This window comes from Schistosoma mansoni (genome assembly GCF_000237925.1).
Source record: "Schistosoma mansoni, WGS project CABG00000000 data, supercontig 0232, strain Puerto Rico, whole genome shotgun sequence".
In the NCBI taxonomy this organism is placed as follows: Eukaryota; Metazoa; Platyhelminthes; class Trematoda; order Strigeidida; family Schistosomatidae; genus Schistosoma; species Schistosoma mansoni.
The window spans coordinates 230260-253448 of record NW_017386097.1 but is presented as its reverse complement, the minus strand read 5'-3'; the positions used below and the strand labels follow the sequence as shown (position 1 = coordinate 253448).

At 34.2% G+C, this 23189-nt stretch overlaps 1 protein-coding gene across 1 annotated transcript in view; it reads left to right on the top strand.

Annotated features, from left to right (window-relative positions):
- The window catches only part of Smp_165210 (serine/threonine kinase), a gene marked incomplete at both ends in the record, with an annotated part of 50685 nt that overhangs the window by 4727 nt on the left and 22769 nt on the right, over positions 1-23189 (top strand). The window contains 2 exons of the mRNA XM_018791421.1: positions 3208-3334; positions 14880-14928. Coding sequence (XP_018647336.1) covers positions 3208-3334; positions 14880-14928 — 176 coding nt within the window. The remainder of the gene's footprint in view (positions 1-3207; positions 3335-14879; positions 14929-23189) is intronic.

Sequence of the window (23189 nt, the reverse complement as noted above, 5' to 3'; positions counted from 1 at the left end):
TTAAGCATAAGGTGAGATATCGTCTAACATGGCGACCCCCTGCACCAAACCAACGATGGACTCAAATAGTCCATATTGCCATCAGCTATCGTTGAAGAGGCTCGATAGTAGACTGCCGCTCGTTCTGGGACACATGTTTAGACTCTGATCATGCTCTAGTACGAGCACGCATTTGCTTGCGCAATACTGGATGCAGAAGAGCCACAATAAGAAGACCCATTAGAGTTGAACTCAGTGATGAGAAAGCCAAGGATAGATTCCAGAAACAACTGAAGTCACACTTAGGTAGACCAGTGGATTTGTGCTACATCTACTGCACTGATAGACTCTCGTAAACTTACCCCATCACGCTCCGAACACGATGAAAAGCGAAAACAAGCCAGATCTACGTTAACCAAAAGTCTACGGAACGATCGTGAGCAGTGGTGGGTAACGAGAGCAAAACAGATGGAAAAGACAGCGCCTGTAGGTAACACAAGACAGCTTTTCAGACTAATAAAAGAAACCGAAATTACGAAGTCAAGCGTGAGACGGCACTCTTATCTGCTCAGTCTAGACGTTTAGGATTATGGACGGAACACTTTAAGGAGCAGTTCAACTGACCTTCGGCTACTCTCCTCATCCCCGGCCGTACCAGGGCATCCTTATATATAATCTTTATTTATGCTTATATTACTACCATTGAAGTAACTTGTTCTATGAATTTGGGCTACATCTTGTTGTGTTAATGAGAAATAGCAACTTGGACCGATGCGTATATGTGCCTGATCCTACATTTTAGCTGACTGACTGACAAATAATAGGAAATATCACTTATTGAGCCATTTAGACGAGCCTAGGTACATACTTTCGTCTAATCTTGAATGCGATCCAGTGCTCATTCTGAATCCCACTGTTTACTATCACCATTATAATCATCAATTTTAATTACTTTTGTTTTCATACTATTGATGATTATTAACATATGTTCAAAGTACAAGACCTAGGTTGAATATGTGGATTCTTTTCGTTCACTTTTACTTATCATAATGATCATGATCATCATCTTTATCAGCATTACAACATGAAATTTATTCACTCCATATTACTAAAAAGCACAAACATTCCATTCTAGGTTATTGTGAATATGTTAATTTTACCCATAAATATTTTCCTCTCTAAACTTTACAAAGTCTGACCTCCCATGGTTAAAAAAAATTTAGGCATTTCAGTTGTTTAATTATTTAACTATGGGATAAGTTATCGGAAAATATATTGTGCTCGTCACGTAACTAGATTGAATTCTGCTTAGGGCTGTGGGTATACTGAATCGATCATAAGCAACGTAGAACATGAGACGTACCTGAATTGGTTCAAGTTGACGTAATAAATCAGCGCAGTAAAATGCAATTATAGTGATAAACGCCAGAGTAGTAGAAGTAGTAACAGTATCAGTGGTAGTACAAAAGGTTAAACATAAATAATATGATTCGAAAATAAGAAGTATGAGATAATTTTAAAACTCATGATATAAGGGAAGACATAGAGTGAATGCATCTGTACCATTGGTACTGATTCGAAGGGATGTTACACATTGTCTTTAACTATTGGTTACGATGATCGTGAGAACCCCAACCTAGTAGTTGGCATCTACCAATAAGTTTCAGACTAACAGTCAATAACTTCATAGACTGATGTCACGTTTATTTTCCCCTAGCCTTCTTTTAACCTACTTTTACACTAACAAACATTGGTTGTCGAGGTTGTATGCGTTTCGGTTTACATAATACATATATCGACCACCTCAGTTGATGAAGATTGTCGATCTCATCAACCGATTTACCACCTTTATTTCCTACTTCGTGTTTAACCTCAGCATTACTCATTTGGTAGTTTCAATTCACACGTTCAACGTTTTGAAAGTATCTATCATGATTTCACTTATTTGTGGTATCTATAAAAGAATTAGAGTGGTAATACATGATATATAGATAATTATCATTGTTGACTCTATTGTATATATATATATATATATATATATATATATGATGTGGGCTACTTATGAGGAGAGGCAAGTAGTATGTAGCAGGAATTGGAAGTAGAATGCTTATCAGCAGATAAATTAAAAAAGAGAGAAGGAAAGAAAACGAAAAGAATTCGGAATAATAACAGGATCTGAAGAGTGATGAAGTTTGTAGATAACAACTGAAGGAAGATATGCAAACGACGTATCTAATGTATGGTTTTCATATTCTCCAAAAGCACTATGATTTCGCATAAATCGATGAGTTTGTTTTTCCTATTAAGTCTCCGTTCACTAACTCTATACATCAAATTCAAGGTTTTTGTACTAACCAAATGATATTACTATCCAGTTACCCAAACTGAAGTAGATAAAAGTGAGATTGAAACTTGAAAGCTTAACGGTTCAAAGCCAGTTGCTTAAATCAATAAAATACCACATTACTATAATCTACATTAATTTATCCATTTTTCCTCTTCCTTTGTCTTGTTCATTTTAACGGATTTTCATTTTCACTATATTTGTTCTTTTGAAAAGTATCAAAAACTTGAAACCAACCAATTGCAAATCCATGTTAGTCTTATAGGAGGTCAGTCACGGCTCGGATAACTCAGTGGTAACGTCTCTGATTGTAAAGTTGGATGACACGAGGTCGAAACTGTCAGGGAGCATCAGTCTCCTCAAGATTACAGGTACATCTTGCTGACGAGTGCCAAATAGCATGAAATCTAAGTCAAGGTTTTCCTGTTGACTACCTCCAACTACCACTTTATCGTGCAACATATTGGTTGGGATCCGATGAATGATTAAAAATGCATTGTGTACACCCACTTGATGTTCCGTATCAGTTGAATAAGCCAGCGCGCAACTTTTAACTGCCTTTATCAGCCTCTTACTTAACGAGACAATACGATGGACCTGGATACTTAAGGATTCGATGTAACTGACTTTGTAGGGGCAGTTGAATTGGTAAATGCGCATAGTTGAAGCGAAATAAGGTTGGAATTTCTGGTATCAATTTTATTATTGTTAAACACATTAGTGTAGAGTCATGATGAAAAACCAGTTGTAAAGAAATATTTCCCCCCATCCGTCTTATTTAAATAATTAATATGCTATAGGGTTGTTATATTTGATAAATATTAACTTTAATGTTATAAAGTAACCAATATTTTACCCATCTACCTACTTCTTTTTTATTGAAGGCTGAAAATCTTTTACTGCGTCAACCCTATCCATCTACTGATGTATTTTTCACAGATTTTGGTTTAGCGACCATATTAACTGAAGGTAAACAACATCGAGAACTTGCAGGAACTCCTGATTATGTTGGTAAGTGCATTTGTTTTTTTGTCCTCACTCTTTCAAAAGTGATATTGATTTTTATGTGAGCTTTATTTGAGCGCTTCACTTGTTAGATTGATAGTGAAATAACGGAGAGGATATACACATAAATTTAACATTTTTAGTGCTGTTGTGTTCTTGTAGCTAGATTGGTTGTTCTTCTGAGCAACATAATTAGACCCTACTTCTTGTAGAAGATCATGAATGACAAGTTGTTATTTATTCTTATGTCATATCAGTACCATATTGACTCATGATTCAAGTGTTGTGGACGCTACTCACAAGACTGCTTGTAATCAGTGCGTAGTAGAACGCGACTTTGGGGCTGTCAGTCATCAGACGGAGAGGGGAGGATCAGTACGTTGAAAGCACGGTTTAAGCAGAATACTTGAAGACCTAACGAGAAGACAGTTCATATAACAGAACACACTGAAAGATGCAAATAAATGATCAAAAGCTATCTTTATGTACTATGTAAACACTTTGTAATCTCTTGCAGTAAACGTTCAATCCTTCTGCCCATTGTATTGTTCTACATAAGTATATAATTTTTCTGTCGAAATTTCTACAACTTTATCATTTCAGGCTAATCTTTATAAACATTGACTAAATAACTTTTGATATGAATTGATTTATCTATTTAACCGATATAACACAAACACACACATTATATTGGAAGTGTTTATATTAATTTACATTCAATGATTATGTTGTTGAATGTATCATTGGAGTATTCCAGTCCTTTCGATTTTCTTCATCACATTTGTCAAGAGTAGATTTCGGAATTATTATTTTAGCCAGTAATCTAATTGTCTACATTCAAAGTTGGCATTCATCTTCAAATAAGTTATTTTAATAGAATAAGACCAAAATCATTATGTTAATTTGCTTCGAACAATATATATATATATATACTACTTAAATAGTGGTGTTCATCTTGTTGTGCTAACGAGGTATGGCAACTTGGACCGATGCCTGGTCCTACGTTGTAGCTGACTGACTTGAATAATGGACAAATGTTATACAATGTTTTATTGGTTTGTAAAGCTGATTATTACTTATTGATCATTTAAACTTTCTCCTTTTTTCACCACAATTTTGATAAGCATCAGATATCTTAAGCATTGGAACGTAGTTTTACTTATCCTACGTTAAGTATGTTGTATAGAATTTGTATTTTAACTAGTATCCAAATACCCTGGTACGGCCGAGAGTGGGGAGAGTCCGCTCTCCTTCTTGAAATGCTCTTACATGGCCACGCATACATAGCCTCTACCAGGGAAGTCCTACTCACTGCTTTCTCGTGGCTACGGTGTTGTTTGCGAAATTGAGAGGACAGAAAGCGAATGTCCGACGCTTTAACTGGGTTGGTGGACACGGAAAGTCCACCTAGGGGAGTTGGAAAACCCTGATTCCAAACCAATGGTGCACATGGGCTCCAGTATCCTGAATGGCATACAAATGGCGTATGAATCAATCGTTGGTCACTGGCTACCATTTGACTGCATCTCCTCACGATGCTCCACTGCCTTGTAGATCAGACCTTTAGGCCAAAGGCTCCGGGTGTGACTCCCTAAGAAAACCACCTGCTTCAGTTTGGGCACCCGGGCAATATCACATCCCTCACACAAATCAAATGAGATTTGTGTGGCGCATATGTTTCTGGTGCCTCTTTGTACCAATATTTATGTGTTTAAATAAATAAATAACCATTGTATTGTCTAACGTTTGAATATCTGAAAACCAATGAAATGATCACTGTTGGTTAAAGATTAAATACATACATGTAACTATAAGTTGGAATTGCAATATGTATAAATTCCGTTTTTAGAATATTGAAGTACAATTGTGAATGAGATTTCTGTAATTACTCAGTAATGCTTATCATTATCACCATCAATGTTTATATTGAAATATATTAATTCGTGAGAACCTTCAATGAAATATGGGCAAATTATAGTATTCAGCACAAGCATAGAATAATGTTAAAGTCATCCTGTAATTTTGATGTTAATTGTTAATCAATAAACAGATTTACTTACTTACTCCTGTTATCCCTCGTAAAGGAGCATAGGCCGCGCACCAGAACCACTGAACAGAGAGTCTGTGTCAGTCAGTCAGCCACAACTTAGGACAACTTAGGCACGTTTATGCATCGGTCCAAGTTTCCATACCTCGTTAGCACAACAACATGAACACTGAATTCATAGAAGTAGTTAATTTAGTGGTGGTATTATATAAAAGAAACGTTGTATATAAGGATATAGTATAAGAAGAAAGAAAGATATGAAGCAATTTTAATCTCAACGTCTAAGGGAAGATAAAGAGTGTACACACCTGCATCATTGTGATCGATTCTGAGCCATATCACACAGAGTCTCCAACCATTGGTTACGATAGTCACGCGGACCTCAACCAGGTAGTCTGCATCTACCAACATGGTTCCGACTAGAAGTTAGTGACTTCAAGCACTGATGTCAGTTTTGGTTTGACCACCCCTTACTCTTTTCCAACTATCCCCTACACTAGTCAACATAGCGCGTCGTATCTGTGTAAATCAAATTATTTTACTACAGAAGTAAATAAACTTGTTACGATTTGGTGGTTTTAAGAAGTGTACTAGTTTTTAAGTGTTAATTATCAGTTTTGTGATTAGTTAATACTTCTAGAAAAAAAAACTAAATTATGATATACATGTGTATATCAAGTTTGTTATTCAAATGATACTTTGTCCAGTAGTTAGATTGATTGAACTTTATACCAGTAAAGTGTACTTGTTATCAGGTTAGGATTGAAAAAAAGTAAGATAAACAATTTTTCATGAAATAGTCAAATATACCCTAATTATAACTCTTTAAACTAATTACACCACATGAATATCTATCTATCTATACCTTTCTTCATGATATGTTAGTAGAATTTCGAATTTGTTTGTTTTAGTTACGAAATCGGAAATCAGTCTCTATGTACTATGGGATATATATGTATACGTAAATGTATACAATGATAACTGTATTTGAAAACTTGTGATTTCGGTAAACAGTTGAAAAAATAACTGTAACGAGGAATTTAAAACTATCTAAATTTATAGGCTAGCAGTGAAATCCAGGACGCGTGTTTCGTCCTACTTAGGACTCGTCAGTTGGATGTACCTACATCCGGGATTCGAACCCGTTGCCGTTCACCTCAAATACCATTGAGTTATTCAATTAACTACTAAGTTCAGAAAACCACTAGCTTGTGCAGTGCGGTGAAGTTTTAATTCATTTTAGTATTGGTTGTTTGAGTCTTCCCATTGATGTTTAGGACTGCAATTGATCAGTTCCATCTAAATTTATACATACCGAATAAGATACAAAGTAATAAAATAGAAAAAAGATAATAGTAGGCATTCATCTTTTCTAATTGTCCAATATTTCGATTAGTATAAAAATTTGAATTACAATGAATTAAGACTTTTATAAGCATAATAACACATTTTAATTAGTTGCGATCATGATTCAATTGAAGTTAGACCATCATGGAGAACCTGGAACTACTCATGATCTCAACTATATAAAACTACTAAAATATCCACAAAACCCCCCTTCTGATATATTTTAATTGTTATAAACATGATTACTTCAGTAACATCAGTAGCATTCCTCAAGTTCTCTTGATATTATTAATAATTTTTTAAACGATATTGGTAAAAGACTAATTCAAAAGCCTAGGAATATGTGATAATTGTTTAGATGATTTAGGGCAATAATATTTGTTACAGATTGAATGATTGAAACTTATCTATGGTGCCTGATACAATCAGTGGTAATGAAATAATTGTGATTCACTATCTATCACTTTTCTAGAATTAAGTGAACCATACAGAAGTTAGATATTTATCGTATTGGCTATGCATAAGAGTATTTGTTTATGCACTGATCTTATCTCCTACTGTTCACAGATTCATTTAATTCTTTTGTGGTTAGTAAAGCATTCGTCTTAAATCAGTCAGTCAGTCACAACGTAGAACTTCGTACGTACGTACGTACATCAGTTCGAGTTACCATACCACATTAGTACAGAGATGCAGTTGTCCATTCAAATCCCATAGTGGTAGAAGTAGTAAGAGTATAAGCATTAGGGTTTGAAGATGTCGTTGAAGGAGTATAATTCAGTGAAATAAATTTGGAAAGAGAAAAAAGAAAGGGACATGAAGAATTCAGAAGATTAGAATTTGATAGAACACAAAGAGTGGATGCACCTGCGCCATTGCAGATGATTTTGAGCCACTTCATTCGAGGTCTCTAACCATCGATTGCTATCATCTCGCGAATCGCAACCAGGTAGTCTACACCAACCAACATGACTCAGTCCACTTGTCAGTGACTTTATGGATTTATGCCACGTTTTGGCCTGGCTGCCCCTAGCTTTCTTCCAACTTACTCCTACACCATAAAACATTGCACATCACTAACAGATCTTAGATGAGCACTTTTTTAAGACCAGAAAACATTGAACAGTTGTTTCATTCTAGTACAGGGTTCCTTAAGAATTCTTATCCACGATTACACAGTGGATCGAACCCCCAGATATCACATCAAGCACTTAACCTTTAGATCGTTGGACCTAGCGTTCAGAGACTTACATGTCTAATTTCAATCAATACGCCATACCGTGCAACTGTCTTCTAATATCACTGATAGGTAATTGCTTCACATCCGATATAGTTAAACTTTACTGGTCACCAGAACTCATCTATATTATCATTTGTATCTAGACGATTGGTCAAGTATCTAGTCATTACATTTAATTCTTCTAGCTATTTTTTGTCACTGGATTTCATTCACTTTAAGTTGTCTCGTTTTTTTATTCATTTTACTCAATTTTTTGGTTGTTGTTCAAAAACACTGACGTGCAATGTTTTATGGTGTAGGAGTAAGTTGGAAGAAAGCTAGGGGCAGCCAGGCCAAAACGTGGCATAAATCCATAAAGTCACTGACAAGTGGACTGAGTCATGTTGGTTGGTGTAGACTACCTGGTTGCGATTCGCGAGATGATAGCAATCGATGGTTAGAGACCTCGAATGAAGTGGCTCAAAATCATCTGCAATGGCGCAGGTGCATCCACTCTTTGTGTTCTATCAAATTCTAATCTTCTGAATTCTTCATGTCCCTTTCTTTTTTCTCTTTCCAAATTTATTTCACTGAATTATACTCCTTCAACGACATCTTCAAACCCTAATGCTTATACTCTTACTACTTCTACCACTATGGGATTTGAATGGACAACTGCATCTCTGTACTAATGTGGTATGGTAACTCGAACTGATGTACGTACGTACGTACGAAGTTCTACGTTGTGACTGACTGACTGACTGTTCAAAAACACATTATGTATAACTATTTTCAATGTAAAATTTAATTAAATTAATTTACTAGTCATGAATGAATGAAAGAGTTTGTGAATTTATTTATTTATTTATTTTTGTGTGTGATAAATTCAATCTCTGATCAATATATGTGTACATAGATACACTTTTTTTCACCATTGTGATATAAAATAAACAACCATATACACCTAGATATATGAGAACACTTGTAATATAAAACAATAAATAGAATACAAAATGAACACAATCTATCACAAGTGTTTGTATATAACATGGAAACAAATAATTTTTGTTACCAAGGCAAGACGAAAAAAACTGCCTAGAAAATGTTTTTTGTTTTTTTTCTCCGTAGTAGTATTAAGTAGTCATGAGTGGTTCTCTTTAAATAAGTATTTATGTTGATATATATAACTGTAAGGTAACATGTGAAATGTCTACGTATCATTATTTTTTTCTCTCGGTTAATTTTCGATCATCAAAACAAGGTTATAGTGAAATAAATAAACTTTTTTTAATTTCATATCTTTTACTTAGTTTTCTTTAACTGGATATGAATGATTCACCTAAGAGAGAGAGAGTTGGAAAACCCTGATTTCAAACCGATAGTGCACATAGGCTTCAGGATCATGTGACAACAAATGAAGTATGAACCCATTGTTGGTCACTGGCTACCTTGTGACTGCGTCTCTTTACGTTGTTCCACTTCCTTATAGATTAGACCTCTAGGTCAAAGGCTCGAGGAGTGACATCTCATGAAAACCATCTGCTTCAGTTTGGACACCCGGACAGTATTCTAGTTGTCACACAAATCGAATGATTTGTGTTGCGCATATATATTTGGTGCCTCCTTGTATCAGTGTTTATGTGTTTAAATAAATTGTATTGTCGGTTGATATGTTAAGCACGTATACCGTATTCTAGCTTCTAGACAAGCCAATTTACCTATCCATTTTGAGTCATGTTTTCACCTTGTTAATTATTCACTTATTAATCCTGGCTATTTTTTATATGAGCGTATGTGTGTACACTTCTTATCCTATTCATCACATGTCTGTAACTTATTTTATATACCTGACTATAAATATTGATTAATACTTGGTTAAAGTGAGTTGGTTTACCCGCCATCTCCAATGCGTGTCATTCTCGCTTCGCTCTCTTCTATTCGCTTCGTCCTTCTGATTTCCTGTCCAGATCAATGAGTGTTCAACATATATGTATTCAAAATCCATTCTCGTATTTGACTCGTATTTAACTCCGTTATTTATCAATGCGGATTAAGTCATGTATTACATACGAGAATACAGAGAATGTATATTTTGACATCAATCATTTATATGATCTAAATGGAGTCAGATCCTAGCTCACTATAAAAATGGTGAGCTGCATTTGGAACATGCACCATTTCCTTTACAAAATAAATAAATAAAGAATTGGACTATAAGTGTATATGGACTATCATATTTTAGGAATCACGGTTATAAACATTCCATAATATTAACATTCGTTTATATCATTTCGTCTATTGTCATTATGATAAATAATTTCGGATGTGCTATGAATATGATCATACTTGTATCACTTAAATAATAAATACAATTGAAATCGATAGATATTAGATAATAATACATTGATGAAGTGACAACTGTTGATGGAACAAAATTATTTATATAATAAATCTTGCGTGTTAGACTGTTATCAAATGACAATAGGATAGACTTTCGTAGACGAAAATAACTTATATGTAGAAGTACATATAAGTCTAGTCTAAGCCGTGTTGGTAGATGCAGACTACTTGGTTAGGTTCCGTACGACTATCGTAACCAATGGTTTGAGGCTCTGTGTGATATGGCTCAGAATCGATCACAATGACACAGGTGTATACACTCTTTATCTTCCCTTAGACGTTGAGATTAAAATTGCTTCATATCTTTCTTTCTTCCTATACTATATCCTTATATACAACGTTTCTTTTATATAATACTACCACTAAATTAACTAGTTCTATGAATTCAGTGTTCATGTTGTTGTGCTAACGAGGTATGGCAACTTATACCGATGCATATATGTGCCTGGTCGTACATTGTAACTGAATGACTGAGTATATGTGGATAAAATGCTACTAAACACAAAAATAATTATGATTTGAAATTATTCGAAATCGATTTGGAGATTCGGATTATTTTTCTATCACTTACACTTACTTCAGTGACATTAAAATGTAACTGTCAGATTTTATTTTTGTTTACCTTTTTGTACCTGTTACCAGTAAAAAACAACCTATTTTTTCTAGATATAATGAAATTTAATCTTAACAGAACTGTTATGAATTATAAGCAAGGATGGATAATTGCTAGCAGTGAAATCCAGGACGCGCGTTTCGTCCTATTTGAGACTCGTCAGCTGGATGTATCTGTATCTCAGAGTTGATGTTCACTCTTGGACTCGAACCTAGTACCATTCGCTTAAAACGCCATCGCGTAGCTGAGTAGATAACGTAAACGAAAGCTATTGGTTTTGAGTCCCAAATTGAACATCAACTCTGTAATGCAGGTACATCCAGCTGACGAGTCCCAAATAAGACAAAACGCGTATCCTGGATTCCACTACTAGTCACTATCCATCTTTGCTTATAATGCTTGTAAATTAAGGCTTTATCGAGGCAATACGCACAGTATGCACATATGGCCAATAAGAGACTGATCAATTGTAGTTCTAAACATCAATGGGAAGATTCAAATAAACAATACTAAGTATGTTATGAATTATTTCATCATGTATTTGTTTTTCTCTCTAATTTTTAACCTTCAAGATAAGTTTTTTCCCTTTTTTTTTCAACTGGAACCAATTACATAATAGAGACTGTATATTTATGTATAGAATATTAATGATTCAAACCTCATTTTGCATGTATTAATATTAAAAATAAAAGAGAACCATATAACTACTTATTTACTTATTGATTATGTAATAATTTTTTTGAAAAATTTATTCGATTAAATATACGGGTCATTTAATTAAGTTTTCTTTTCTTTTTTTTTTCTATTCACTAAGTTACCCGCATTTTCTATGATAAACTAAACGAAAAAAAAATCATTATTATTAAGTTTTCATTTAATAAATTTAATTTAATTTTATAGAAATAAGTCTGTTAATGAAAAGATTCGTTATCATTATGGTTTCATTAGATCCTTTTATAATTTAAATGAAATTACTAAAGGCACTATTATTCTTCTTCATTGAGATGGTGGAGAAGATTTGAAGCTGAGGTGGGTGATTTTGATGAAGTCTTGTTCTTTGAGCTGGAAATACAACCAAAACGAAAAAATACATAAACAATGACATATTTAAGCTCAACAAGAATCAATCAACATCGAGGTGCACAGGACAAGTTGTGAATCACATGTGGAGAAAATTCAAACATTTCATTTCTACCCGAAGTTTGTGCTGATGATGTCGTTCAGATAGACGATGAAAGCTCCATGACCAAATCATCTAGCTCAGAGAACAAAACTCTATCAAAAATTATTCTTCATTGTTTAGTATTCTCTAATCATACAATATATATACATTAGATTAGAACAAGAATTATAAAAGAACAATATATATAAGAATTCTAATAAATCTGTACAACATGGATGATAGTCGTAGAAATATTAAAGTTTACGTCAAATTTAAAGATATAAATCTTTATTTTATTATTATTTAAACATATAAATATTGGTACAAAGGGGTACCAGATATATATGCGCCGCACAAATCTCATTTGATTTGTGTGAGGTCTGTGATACTGCTCGGGTGCTCAAACTGAAGTAGGTGGTTTTCTTAGGGGGCCACATCTGGAGCCTTTAACCTAAAGATCTGATCCACAAGGCAGTGGAGCATCGCAAGGAGATGCAGTCCTATGATAGCCAGTGACCAACGATTGATTCATACGCCATCTGTACACCATTCAGGATAGTGGATCCCATGTGCACCATTGGTTTGGAGTCGGGGTTTTCCAACTCCCCTGGATGGACTTTCAGTGTCCATCAACCCATTTAAAGCGTCGGACATTCACTTTTCATCCTCTCAATTTCGTAAACAACAGTAATGCCACGAGGTTGTGAGTAGGACTTCCCTGGTAGAGGCTATATACGCGTGGCCATGTGAGAGCATTTGGACTCTCCCCACTCTCGGCCGTACCAGGGCATAGTAGTAAAAATATCAAAGTTTACATAAAATTTAAAAATATAGATCTTCGACAAATGTATAGCGTAGGGATGAGTTTAAAATAATTATGGCGAATTTTTAACCAGTTCTTAATTAAATTAGAAAATGGCTTTTGAAAATGAATAGATTATGGAAAATAAAACAATAATATCACAGTGTGTAAACAAATTTTACATAATTAATGAACCTGTTAACGTCTTCTATAGATTACTCTGCTTTTAAATTGAAAAAATTAAGGACGAATTTACCGTTATAGATATAGATTATCTGTATTCTCGAACCCCTTAAAGAACTCAAGTAGATTTTTAGGAGTCTCCACATTATTCTTTATTGGAGCTATGCATTTATGGTAAAAGGATTATAGGGTTAAGGATTTCAGTTTTTATCACGGACTAACACAAGTTGTAATCCAAAAATGCACTAGGGATATTATCTACATGTTTTGTTCAACCTATATAAGCAGAATTAAGCAATTGATATGCTTAAAACTATCGTTTTTACTACTTAATGACAAAAACTAACTTTTCGCTTTGATTTTAAACGTTCTGAGCACTGTACAGAGGTATTTCTACTACTCGCTACAGATAGTATTTGAATAATACGCAAAAAACTTAGGAGTCTTATCATCAATTCTGGTTGGCTCGTCTCTATACTATATCGAATCTTCTAGCATTTCCTCCATTTAATCACTAACTTTGACTGGTTGAGAAATAGATATCAGCATATTCAAATTTGAGCCTAAACCAAACAAATCATGACTCTGTCATGTTAATAAGAAGATGATTATCATATCATGAATTCAACTAGGATTAATTAACTTAAGACTATCAACCGGAAATAGATTTGGATCAATCTAACTAGCTGTAAACCACAGGATGAGTGCTAATCTCGTGCATTAGTAAAAAAGTATATCAAAATGCTGAAAAGCAAAGGTACCGAAATAATAATGGTTGTAGTGAAAACTGAATGTAAAGAATGCATATGAAATAAGTCACTAAGATTTATCAGATGAATTGAAAACATAATCAGTCAGTCATTTAGTCATAGGGTAACCTAGTAACTAGCAAATAATCTATAAAGCATTCAAATCTCAATTAGTAATAGATTAAAGGTTCGGATTTCTTTTCCCACCTATTTCACTTTGACAAATTAAATAACACCAGTTGTTGTGGCATTTGAATTGTTGCTGTTCGAGTTTATAAACCTATTCTTTGGCCTATGTGTTGCTATCAAAGAAAATTACTTCTATTTAATTGTAAGAAAATAAGAATTGAACTTATTTAAGTTGGAACTCAGCTTCATAGTTATCGGTAAAATTTGGTAGTTAACTATTCTTCAAAGTTGAAATCATGAGTCGATCGAAGCTAGACCACCATGGAAAACCTGGAAGCACTAGACGGCCGTTTCGTCCTATTACGGGACTCCTCAGCAGTGTGCATCCACGATCCGCACTCGCGAGATTCGAACCCAGGACCTACTAGTCTCGAGCCAGAGCCATTAACCGATAGACCACTGAACCGGCATCCAGTGGTGTTAATGTCTAACTTTAACCGATCCACGAAATTGAGCAACCATTCACCAATGTCTTCAGTGAGTTGATATCTCCCAACAGACGGTTGCTCAACTTCGTGGATTGGTTGATGTCAGACATTAGCACCATCGGATACCGGCTCAGTGGTCTATCGGTTAATGGCTCTGGCTCGAGACTGGTAGGTCCTGGGTTCGAATCTCGCGAGTGCGGATCATGGATGCACACTGCTGAGGAGTTCCACAATAGGACGAAACGGCCGTCTAGTGCTTCCAGGTTTTCCATGGCGGTCTAGCTCCAATCGACTGATGATTTCAACTTTGGAAAATACTGAAATCTCCACAAAACCCCTTCTAATTAACTATTGGTTAATTGAATATTACATAGATTATTTATACTTCTCTTTTTTTCTCTCACCTTTTTAGCACCGGAAATTATTAACTATGATCCTATCACATTTGCTACAGATATGTGGTAAGTTAATTATACAACAAGCTATTAAATGTATATATAATCTGTCTAATAAATATATGAACTGGCCTGGCTAGTTACGAAGGTCGTTAGTTATAGGTAACTAGTAAACAAGGGATCATTTGCTCTGTTCTTTAAACCTTTATCATCCTTATTCATTGTGGTCTTATTGACTTGGATCTTGTGCAACTAAATATATGTGTTGCTAATGAATTGCCACTGTATTACAACAATGTGATTTCAAATTCAGTAATAGTTGTCCGTGAAACCATTTTATCCACCTACCAGAGTTAGGTCTCTGGGATATATTTCTGTTTCTAAAATTCAAAATGGTTATGAAGAGTGGTCATAGGACAATTTCAATATATATTAAAATGTTGATATGACGTAACCAATGTCAGTTAAAAAGCCATTGAAAAACAGAGAGAGCATTGAATAATTGTCTCGTTTTTCTTTTGAAATTTGCAACTATGCTCACTCGCAACCACATTGGTTATTGATTCAAGGAAGTTCAGATTTTGCATTGTCCACAATGTCACATCTATTGTTTCTAAATTTGTCACAATGAGATTGAAACTGACTTTCCCCGATAAAATATTTGGCTTAATCTCTACATGATTGACTTCATCAGTCGGTAATTCCCACTACAATTTTGAGAAATACAAATGAAATCCAGTCTGCAATGCACAATTAATAATAATTTAAATTCTTCCATGAACTTTTCATTCAATTTGAAGGTATTTTATCTTCAAATGAAAAAAGTGTTTTGTACATTTTAATTTCATAATGGTTATTTATTTATTTAAACACATAAATATTGGTACAAAGAGGCACCAGATACTTATGCGCCACACAAATCTCATTTGATTGGTATGAGGGTTGTGATACTGCCCGGGTGCCCAAACCGAAGCAGGTGGTTTTCTTAGGGGGCCACACCTGGAACCTTTGACCTAAAGGTCTGATCCATAAGGCAGTGGAGTATCGTAAGGAGATGCAGTCCCATGGTAGTCAGTGTCCAACGATCGATTCATACGCCATTTGTACACCATTCAGGATAGTGGATCCCATGTGCACGATTGGTTTGGAGTCGGGGTTTTCCAACTCCCCTGGATGGACTTTCAGTGTCCACCAACCCGTTTAAGCGTCGGACATTCACTTTTCATCCTCTCAATTTCGTAAACAACAGTAATGTCGCGAGAAGGCAGTGAGTGAGACTTGCCTAGTAGAGGCTATATACGCGTGGCTATGTGAGAGCATTTCATAATGGTTCTATTAGTCAGTCAGTCAGTTACAACGTAGAACTTCGTACGTACGTACATCAGTTCGAGTTGCCATACCACATTAGCACAGAGATGCAGTTGTCGCTTCAAATCCCATAGTGGTAGAGGTAGTGAGAGTATAAGCATTATGTGAAAGATTAGGGTTTGAAGATGTTATTCAAAGAGTATAATCCAGTGAAATAAATTTGGAAAGAGAAAAAGGATAGGGACATGAAGAATTCAGAAGATTAGAATTTGGGAGAACACAAAGAGTGGATGCACCTGCGCCATCGCAAACGATTTTGAGCTATGTCATTCAAGATCTCCAACCATCGATTGCTATCATCTTGCGAGTTCGATAATTGATATCAGTTCATAAAGGGAGCTGTTGTTGAGTATAATACTAGAATCTCTACAATTTGAGTTAACCTTTAAGAATGTTGTTATTGTTTTCCTAAAATTAAAAAAGTTTTTTTATTTCAAGTTTTGAATTATATATCTTATATAGTCCTATGTTTATCACTAATTGTCGGTTGCTCACTGTAATTGTATATTCAGACTTACTTTTTTTTAGTTTCACAGTGCATTGATCATACCACTGTATTTCTCTGCGATTGTGAAACATGAAATTATAAGGCATAAACTGTAAATATTTAATCATAGGTGTTTTCAAAGCATTTTTCACACTGTAAAGTCATCTAGTGAATAACGGATAGGTTGGGTGAATGTGTTGGTGAGACTATGAATCTTTTTTACTGAGCCGGCCTAATACATATGTTATTTATGATCAACGACTACCACCTACTCAAAACGATAATACACTGGGCAGTGTTGGAATAAGTTGGTAAAAACCAATACATAAGATCAGTCCGAAAAATCACTGATTGTAGGAGGGTGTGAGGCTGATTCGTTCCCAGTTCCTATCTTATTTAAAAACCACTTATTTGTGTACTATTTTTCCAAGTCACATTTTTATATTGGGTGCAAGGTAGACAAGCCGGCCCACCATACTAGAGTAGATTTGACAGGGTTCGAACTTACATTTGAATAGTTGAGAGTCAAGTGGTAAAGATTATTGCCAAATAAATATTTTCTGTGTTAAGTTTTTTCGTAATATAGAAATATCTGTGTTTTTTATCACCATGTTTTCATTTTTCCTTCCACTACTTATGTTACTACTACTACTCTGCACTACTACTATTACTACTACGCTTGTCGTTATACTGTCAAATTTAATATAATGATTATCATTATTTGTATAATCTACATCATTGACCCATTAAAATGCTTTAAAATCAGTTTGATGTTTTACGCATCTATTTGATTATGATTATTTCATGAATCTTAATCAAGAAAGCTTCCTTTTCCCGAAAAGAATCTATTCAATTGTCAGTTAATTTAGGAACTGTTGCTGTGCTTTTTTGGCCTCTGTTTTAAGATTCCAGTATAATACCACATGTAATTAATTGATTTCTAACTATGTGGGACCTGTATTCTAACCACCTCAGTGAAAAATTCAAAACTCCACTTGTTTATTTATTTAAACACATAAACATTGGTACAAGGAGGCACCAAATATATACACCACACAAATCATTCGATTTGTGTGACAACTAGAATACTGTCCGGGTGTCCAAACTGAAGCAGATGGTTTTCATGAGATGTCACTCCTCAAGCCTTTGACCTAGAGGTCTAATCTATAAGGAAGTGGAACAACGTAAGGAGATACAGTCTCATGGTAGCCAGTGACCAACAATGGGTTCATACTTCATTTGTTATCACATGATCCTGGAGCTCATATGCACCATTGGTTTGAAATCAAGGTTTTCCGAATCTCCTAGGTGGATCCTCTGTATTCACTGACCTGGTAAAATAGTCGGACATTCGCTTTTCGCCTCGAGAAGGCAGTAAGTAGAACCTCCTGGCAGTGGCTGTGTACGCATAGCCATGTGAGAGCATTTCGAGAGGGAGAGCTGGGTCTTTCCACCAACAACCGTACCAGGGGTTTTTTACGGCAATATATCAATATACCGTATCTACATAATATCCCACTCTTTCATTTAAAGTTTTCAAACCTCAACTTTTATGGTGATATTCACCTGATTATTATATGTCTGATTATCCCATTACACATGAATTTATATGTTATCACAGTCTTTTTCCATAACTGTTATTTATATATCTATACATATATATATTACCATGACAACGGAATTGATTTCCCTTAATAATGCTTGATTTGTAACCGATTAGTGTTCAATCATTTAATATGATATTTTAAGTAAATATGTAAATTCTTTCTTTTTTTCTTGATATTCTAAGGAGTTTGTAAAAGATAAAAATGATTCTTCTTTTCTTTTTTTTTTCTCCCCCCACCATATTGTGAATTAGTTATCATAATGAATGAAATGTTTATATTTAATTTGATATGTAAACAATATATGAATTTGTAGATGTTTAGATTTGATTAATAATGTAGTTATATTTGTTTACTTATAAATTTAGCTTTTTAAAACCCAAGGGTTTAGGCATCTTTTTAAAGTGTATTTTTATTTACGGGCTCGCGCTTATGCATGTGTATCTGTGTGTAGATGAACTTTGTTATTGGAAGTCAAGTGTACTAAGTTAACATTTCCATAGTGACATTGAAATGATTTTGTTCATATTCTTTTATGTTACTGTATTTTAACATTTTAAAAATGTTCCTCGATTTTTTTTTGTTTTGACATTGTTATATCGATTGAGTGCGTTCTTGTCCTGTTTAATATATGACGTGATGATCCCCGCCAATTAGAGAGGAGTGAATTATCGATCGGAGCAATGTTACACAAAAGCCGTATGAGCAGTCTTGAGTACTTAGGAGTCCTGCTTTTTGCCTAGTTAAGTTCAGAACATCAATAACAGCCTCTGTAATATGAATCATTATTCTCAAACATACTGGGTTTTATATACCAATGAAACTGACCACATCGTACCATAAATTAGAAAATAACATATGTACAAGATTTGGCCAAAAGTGGCTGTGAATAGGGGGAACAGTAATTAATGGACTAGGGATAACTGAAGAATGGTAAATCGTATAATAATAGTCTATATGTCAAGATAAAGCTCATAATAAGAAGGACACAAACATAATTGTTTTATTCTCTGAAGAAGTGGCTTACACTAAGTCACGAAACGTCAGAAAATCTAATTTTTCTACTCATTGGGATATTAAAAATATATTATTTATTTGTGACTTCATGTTTTAACCATGAAAATTTGATTCAGTTCTGTACATCAGCAACCAGTTAATTCAAACCCTTATCCAAATACTTGATTTAATATTTTAGGCCTGAAAAAAGGATTTCATTATTTCAAAGCATTGGTTTTTGTTACGTATATGCTTTGATAACAATGGATCAGAGCTGTTTACCTCTTCTTTAACAAGATGTTGGATTAACAATTTGTCTAGATTAATGTACTCTACTTTCAGTTATATTGTTTAGGTAATAGTTCTAGTCATACTAATAATATCATCGATTAGTTAAATAGATATGAAGTTGAACAAGATATTGAACATACAACTTATTGTCCATTTGTATATTGGTTGTTTGAATCTTTGCATTAATGTTTAGGACTGAAATTGATCAGTCTCATATTGGCATATGTTCATCCTGTACGAATTGCCTCGATATTGTCTTCATCTCATAAGCGAAGCAGTACTTTCTCATAATATTTTTCCCTTGTACATTTTCAGGTTTAATATTATTGATAGTTAATGACAACGCTCTTGATTCATTGGAATAGATAGATTATGAATGATAGTAGAGTCATGAATGTGAGTTTCTCTCTATTTTGGGCTCATCAGCTGGCAAAATAATGCATACATTGAATGATGACTTCAATAGAAACCTTAATTCTTTCTCATTTCCTACTTCTTCTCCCTAATTTTGTATGAATATTTAATATGAATATTTTTTGATTAGATTAATTAGACATTATGGGTGTAACTATAAGCAAACCATTTCATTGGTATTATTTATGTTTAGTAAGTAATATGCCTGTGTCATCTACTCAATGGTTATTAATCTTATGGGGATTGTCTATATTTATTCTAGAAAAAAGCAAGTGAACTGATTTTTATAAGGGAGAGAAGGAAAAGAAAATGGTAGATAACTTTTTTTGGCATAAGATTGCCGTACTTATTCCCGTTTGTATATGGATGTATAAATACTACTTTTTTGTAAAGATATATAAATTCAGTACCACTATTAGTACTGTGTATTTCTTCCTTGTAAATGAAACTAATCAACTATAAATGATACAAGCCTGTAAGAAAGATAAAAAAAGGGTGAAAAGTTTTAATCCATTCTTATCATCTATGTTATTATTATTTCGGCTACTACTACTACTACTATCATCAATATCTCCATTTGGAAAAAATTTCTATAATCTATACTGTGTTACTTTCTTCTGTAATGCATTTCTCTTCACAATTTCTCCATTTATTTCCTTTTCACCCATCTCATTTGACCTTTTTAGTTTAGCTAATACTTTTCATATATGTATATTTGTGTTTGTGAGTATGTCAAGATAAATAATCTTTGTAAGCGGAATTGGATAGCGGCAAGTATTGGAATACAGTGCACGCGTTTTGTCCTACTTGTGACTTTTTGAATGGATGTATCTGGATTCCAGAGTTGGTGTTCACTCTGGGACTGAAACCCAGTACCGTTCGCTTTAAATGCTACAGCTTTATCTTCTAAGTTATTGAGTCCAGATAGCAACCGGTTTGTTTAGTAGGATGAATTTTAGTTCATTTACATTAGCTGTTTGAATCTTTCCATTGATATTTGGGATTGCGTTTGATCAGTTCCTTTTGGCATATGCATATCCTGTGCGGATTGCTTCAATATTAACATTAAGTCTCAAGCACTTTAAGTATCATAATGCTCAATTGCAGTCCTAAATGTCGATTGAAAGATTCTAACAACCAGTAGAAATAAAATAAACAATCCTTTTGTTTTATCAGTAAATATCAGTAGTAGTGAGGTATATTAACAATCATTATAATCACTAAAATAAAGTGAAGAACTATACGAAAATTTTTAGTTATATATTTACTCAGCCTGAATCCTCAACCTTACGCGAGCTTATCGGTCTCAGCCCCAACACCTCAATAATAATTTCTTTGAATGTGACACTGAATAATACGAGTCCATCGTATATTCATAGTGGGTTAGAAACCCTCAAAGTTGGAGATACGCTGTGCTGACGAATGTCTACTAGCATGAAACATTGGTCAAGCAAGGAGAAGTTACAACTTCACCAATGGTATTCAGTTGACACTAAGGATTAGACTACCGTATATGAATAATCGGTACATATATATTCTAATCAGATTTTAAATCAATTTTGATTTGCTTCATAATTAGTTCACAAGATCATCGTTTTAAAGCGTGTTTAATGGATTTCAACTTTTGGGGCCGAATAATATCGTTGGTCCTCATACGATAAAAACTTACGTATCAAAGGCCTAATTCATACTATAATCCTCACTAGGTAGTGATCAATGTCATGAATGTCAGGTCCTTCTTAGTGCAGATCGAATTCTATTGACCAAGTTGTGATGTGGGCACCAATCTAGGTGACTTAACATTACATGCACTCTATTGAGATAAGATGGTAGTTAAAGGTTATAAGATTTCCTGTTGATTACCATTAACCATTATCTTATCTCAAAATATTTCATAATGAAATACTTTACTAATATCAATCATGCTGTTCATTAAATCCCAGTAAATTATTGTTATTATTCCAGAATGAAAAAAATAAAAGTAGTTTGACCTCTTTTTTTTTCCCAAATTAAAAAATTGTAATTATTTTATAACTTAACTATTTTTTTAATTTTTAACCCCCCCCCCACACACAAAATGAATTGAACTATTGTTTAGGGTAATTGTACTTCGTTGTGCGTCTTAATTTTTTTTTTTTTGTAATTTTTTTAATTTTTGGTACAGATGAGAAAATTTATTCTTATAACAATTGATTCTCTTTCATCAATGTAGTTTCCTTTTTTTTGTTTCTGGTTTGTTTCGATAGTAATCACGAGAAGCAAGTAGTGTACTTTTTTTTTCTTTCATTAAGGAAAAAAATAAAAAAAAGTCTTATCATGTCAAATTTTATCTGTTTTTTTAAAGAAAAAAGTACATTTGGTAAATCATTAATGTAGAGAAATTTCATTATTTATCACAATTCGTCAATCATAATATACTCCAATAGTATTAGTGGTTTTTTTTCAGGTTTGCGTTTTCCTTTTTTGTATGTATGTATGTATAAATCATTCACTTACCCCCTCATGTATTAATTATTATGAACACTTAATAGTAATAATAATAAACTTATTTAATAGTACAAGTTTTGTTACTGTAAGAAAATTTTCAACCAGAGTGAGGTTTTGTGGAGATTTCAGTATTTTCGTAGTTGAAATCATGAGTCAATTGAAGCTAGACCACCATGGAAAACCTGGAAGCACTGGATAGTCCTATTATGGGACTCTTCAGTAGTACGCATCCACGATACCGCCTCACGAGATTCGAACTCAGGACATAGAAGTATCGCGCTAGAGCATCTAACTAACTGATAGACCACTGACCCGGCCGGCATCCAACGGTGTTAACATCTACCTTCAACCAATACACGAAGTTTGAGCAACCATTCGCCAATTGTCTTCAGTGAGTTGTTATCTCACAACAGACGTGATTGAACTCCACTGGTCACTGCTTCTCACTAGAACTCCAGAACATATGTTTTGAAGTCAGTCACTAGTGAGCATACGATTATAATCAGAAGGGGTTTTTGTGGTCTATCGGTTAAGTGCTCTGAATCGAGGCTGGTCGGTCCTGAGTTCGAATCTCTTGAGGGGGGGTCGTGGATGCGCACTGCTGAGGAGTCCCAGAAAAGGACGAAACGGCCGCCCAGTGCTTCCAGGTGTTCCATGGTGGTCTAGCTTCAATTGACTCA